A 4,898-nucleotide genomic window follows, 5' to 3' on the forward strand; every position below is an offset into this window, starting at 1 on the left:
AAAAATATACAATAAACAAAAGAAAAAGACGAAGCAGCTGAACTAGCAATCCTCAACAACTTTTAAATTTTTACACTATGAGCCAAAGGTCTGTTTCATGAAATCACATCCCCAGCAATCGGCGGTTGTAGGTTTAAGCTGTCGAAGAGTTCGTACTCCGCTAGTTGACAGTATTGTGCAGATATAAATTATTGCCAGCTAGTGAGTGTCAAATTGAACTTGCACTTTAAAATTAGCTTCCGCTAGTTTTTCTGTAGCATAAATGCTTCTGAAGTTGCAGACCTAAATATTTTCATAAGCGCTTCAGAAATCGCAGAGCTAATTTTTGGATTAGCTCAGCCTACCACTGCTAATGATGATCCTCTTTTTGCATGTGAACAAACAATTTTGATTGTCATTGTTAAACTTGTTCATCCACCATGTGAAAGTACAGCTTTTAAGGCTGAGTTTATTAAGTCTCTTGGAGAAGACAAAATGTTTTCAACAAAAAAGAACCTGTCCAGAGGACTTAATCAACTTTTTATTTTAGATTTAATTAGCTAGTTTCTTTAAAAACTAGTAGCTAATTAACCTAAATAGTTAGCAATAGATGTAAATATGTGTTTGTTTTACCCAACAAAATGATGCTCCTTGAAAAGCTGCAGACACAGAGAAGATCAGATTCTCTTGAGCTGAGTCACATTTTCCCACAACACAAATTGGTTGTGTTATGACACRGCAATTGAGTGTGAGTCTTTGTCCAGGTGGGCAGTCAGCACTCTGTCCTCCCCTGTAGGTCATCACCCTGATATCAGCAGCCAGGATTCAACCCCCAGCTGCCAGGTGTCACTGACAGACTTTATTCTCATCGGTCTACAAAGACAAAAAGCTTCAAATGTATCAGCAGTTTGGAGGTGAAGAGATGGGAACATTTTTCAGTATTTTAAATTGTAAAGAAAAACACTTCTTTGTTTACAACAGCAGGAGGCTGGAAAATGAAATCAGATTATGCTATTGTGTTTTCTAAGATCAAAACAACTTTTCAGAATAACTCCATCTGCTCGAGTGATGCAATTGCTTTACCAAAACCTTGTCATCATTCATTTCTTTATTTTTACCCTCTACTTGTGTTTTTGCTTTGCCTTTCCTACCTTTCTCTTCTGTCTTTATTTAACACACAAGCTGAATACTGAATTATAGAAAATAAATTTAATTCCAAGGAGAGCTGCAGGGGCGCTTATTACATGTTTGCTCTGAGAATATTTCTCCATTTCTCCTCTCTAAACGCATAACCCATATGCCTGCCAGAGGAAAAAAACATTTTCTGCTGTTTTTTTTATGTCTCTATCAGTAGAGGATTTTTTTCTGTTAAGATATACTGTATATATATATATATATATATATATATATATAATTATGCTTTAAATAATTACACTTTTTAATGCAAGCTAAAAATTGTCATTTTAGGGGGCATGAATCATGATGGTAATGTAAGAGTGGAATAATATACATCAAAACAAGACATAAAATTCATTTCAAGTTATTTTAAGATTAGCTACATGTTTGTCTTTGTTTCATTGTAGAATGTTCTGGGTCTTGGSCACAAGCTACCAAACAGATCAAGGAGATCCATACTGGTCCCTCCGATGATTGTAACTGAGAACCAGAGAGCTCCTTTTCCCAGGATCATAGGCAAGGTAAGAAACATGAACTTATTCAGTAACTTGATATCCTAATGACTCAATGTAAAATGGACTGTGTGTTTTTACATAAAACAACATAAAAACGTTCATGTTTGCCACCAAATACAACCCAAGGAACAATTCCTGATCTTCAGAGCAGTACATTGAAAAGGTACATTCATTACTACTTGAATTATTTTCTTTAGACCCATTTATGCCTGAAGACTTTATTATTATTATTATTATTATTATTATTATTATTTAACAATGATTTCAGCTAAAACAATGTTTTTGTTTCCTCCATAATAAATCATTGGGTGTGTTGAACCTAAAAATTGTTTATTCCACCACGATGACAACTTGCAGTTACACACATTTAGTATAGCATTAATCCACGCAGGCCGTGTTAAAATTGAGGGGCTGCGTCCTTCAAAGGAGCCGGCCTACTGGGTCTATGTGGGCCGAGTCTTTTGTTGACCATGAAGAGCGGAAGAATGTGGTTGTGGATTAGGACGTTCTAGCCTTCAGCTTTATTCCCACCCTTACTCCAGCCTGTCACCTAGCAACTGTGACGATGCTAAACAGAAACAGAAAAAAAATCACTTATTCACACCTTTACATGTTCATTTCATTTGTTTATTTACACTCACCCATCCATGATGCATACTGTGTATGTTGTACACAATATTACAGAATATAAACATATATGTTGGTTTGATATCTGTATATAAAGTGGGTTGGTGTATATGTGTGTATATGTACTGTATCTGTGCATCATTATATTTTATGTATATAGTGTTTTTTATTCTATTATATTTCATTTCAGCCTCTCCTGTACTGAGCTGCAGTAATGTGAACACTCCCCTGTTGTGGGATCAATAAAGTTTATTTTAAATAGGTCAAAATGAGCAAAATAATATATATTATTAATGTATAAATTAACAAAATTAGCATAGAGGCAATACAAGAACATCCTTTCTGCATGTGATTCTGGTAACCATGTTGTTCTGATTTTACTTGACCTAACTGCTGCCTTTGATACAGTAGACCACGACAKTTTAATATCGCGATTACACCACGTTGTTGGTATTGATGGCACTGTTCTTAAHTGGTTTAGGTCTTATTTGGAGGAGAGAACATTTTCAGTGAAAATTAGTGACTCTGAATCATCTGCTGTTTCAATGCCTTATGGTGTCCCGCAGGGCTCAATTTTAGGCCCTCTGCTTTTCTCTCTTTATTTACTGCCTCTGGGTTCTGTCCTTAGGAAACATGGGATTTCTTTCCATTGTTATGCTGATGATTGTCAGATTTATTTGCCCATGAAGCAGAAGGATGTCCATTCTATCAAACATCTCCTGGCATGTCTGGGAGATATTAAAGCTTGGTTGGCCTTGAATTTCTTAAATTTTAATGAAAACAAAACAGAGGTGATGGTGTTTGGACCYAGTGGCTCCTGTGAGTCCTCCTCTGTGGACCTGGGACCCTTGGAGGTATATTTTAAGCCTGTTATTACAGATCTTGGTTTTAAGGTGGACAGTGATTTTAAATTGGACAGCCAAATCAAAGCCGTGGTTAAGTCCAGCTTTTATCATTTAAGACGATTGGCCTCGGTGAAATCTTTTCTGTCCAGGCAGCATTTTGAAACAGTGATCCACGCTTTTATTTCAACTCGTTTAGATTACTGTAACTCTCTTTACCTGGGAGTCAGTCAGTCACTGCTCTCACGTCTGCAGCTGGTTCAGAATGCTGCTGCACGACTTTTGACAGGAACTCAGAAGAGGGAACATGTGACCCCTGTCCTGGCCTCACTTCACTGGCTGCCTGTATATTTTAGGATTCATTTTAAAATTCTTATGTTTGTTTTTAAATCACTGCATAATCTTGCCCCGGCTTACCTCTCTGAGCTTCTTCATCCCTACGTACCTTATCGGTCTCTCAGGTCAGCAGATCAGCTGCTCTTGGAGGTACCGAGAACAAAAAGGAAGCTCAGAGGGGACAGGGCTTTCTCTGTCATCGGCCCTAAATTATGGAATGACCTGCCTTTGCAGGTCAGAGAGGCCCCTTCACTGCCCACTTTTAAAGCTCGTCTTAAAACCCATCTGTTTTACTTGGCTTTTAACACCAGCGGGATCTAGTTTTAAATTGTATGTTTTTGTTTTTAAACCGTTTTTAATTATGTTGTTTTAATGTACAGCACTTTGTATCAGCTGTGGTTGTTTTAAAGTGCTTTATAAATAAAGTTGGTATGGTATGGTATGGTAACTAATGGAACTGAAATATGAGCTCGTTTATGATGATTTCTGACAAGAATATTAAAAAAAACATGACTGTGCTAATAACAAAAGCCTAACAACACAACCGCTTTAAACTTTATGTTTTTGTACTGCTTGATTTTATTTCAAACTGTGCTACTGTCCTTTGCTTCATCCATCATTACAAGCAAAACAATCTCTGATCGGCCCGCAATGCATTTTGGGAAAGGACTCGTTGAGAAGGATCCTCCGGACCCGTCCCAAATATCAGGGAATATCAGAGACACATTTGTAGGCTGAAACTGTAGCAGTCTTCAAATTTGGACCGTCTTCAGTGTGACTCAGTGACGTAAGCGGCCAACAAATTCAGCTTTTGAAGGATGCAGCCCCAGAGTTTGGACACAGCCACAGTTGGTTGTGTAGATTTTATTCTCAGGCGAAGACTGRGGAAAGACCATAGCAGCACGCTAGAGCATAACTTCTGAGATGTGTTTTTAGAAATTTAACAAAAGACATGGCAAGCAGCACATTCTCAGATTCTTAAAAAAAAACTATTCATCTAAATGCTCATTCAGAAACCATCCTTAAGCTTCCACTTGTGAATTTCTTTGACACGTCTCCGAATGCGAGTTAGCTTTGTTCTAGACATGGCTGGTCACCAAGAAATCATCCACATCTCTGGCTGCCTGCTGACACTAGCATGGGAAAGGTGTCCCACACTGAGCCCAGCTTGTAATAGATAATTGCACCCTGGAGAGTTTGACCACTGCACAGAGCCTGGGCCTCCAGCTCATACTAATGCTGCACTCAGTATGGTCTCTGTGAAGCGACTCGAGGGCCTGGAGATACCAGGTAATGAGGGACGCTGAACTTACTACGGTCTGTGTGCATGAGTCCAACCTTTGGGTGATGTTTTGAGGAATTTATGCAAATTTCATGCCCACTGAACTGGAAGCTGATGCAGAGGTAAAATATATATATATAT

The 4,898-nt window shown here is 38.2% G+C and overlaps 1 protein-coding gene across 1 annotated transcript in view; it reads left to right on the plus strand.

The window, feature by feature from the left end:
* The window catches only part of cdh13 (cadherin 13, H-cadherin (heart)), a 325,369-nt gene that overhangs the window by 138,671 nt on the left and 181,800 nt on the right, over nucleotides 1–4,898 (plus strand). The window contains exon 4 of the mRNA XM_014034245.1: nucleotides 1,563–1,676. Coding sequence (XP_013889699.1) covers nucleotides 1,563–1,676 — 114 coding nt within the window. The remainder of the gene's footprint in view (nucleotides 1–1,562; nucleotides 1,677–4,898) is intronic.

This window comes from Austrofundulus limnaeus, unplaced genomic scaffold, assembly GCF_001266775.1.
Source record: "Austrofundulus limnaeus strain Quisiro unplaced genomic scaffold, Austrofundulus_limnaeus-1.0 Scaffold7, whole genome shotgun sequence".
Lineage (NCBI taxonomy): Eukaryota > Metazoa > Chordata > Actinopteri > Cyprinodontiformes > Rivulidae > Austrofundulus > Austrofundulus limnaeus.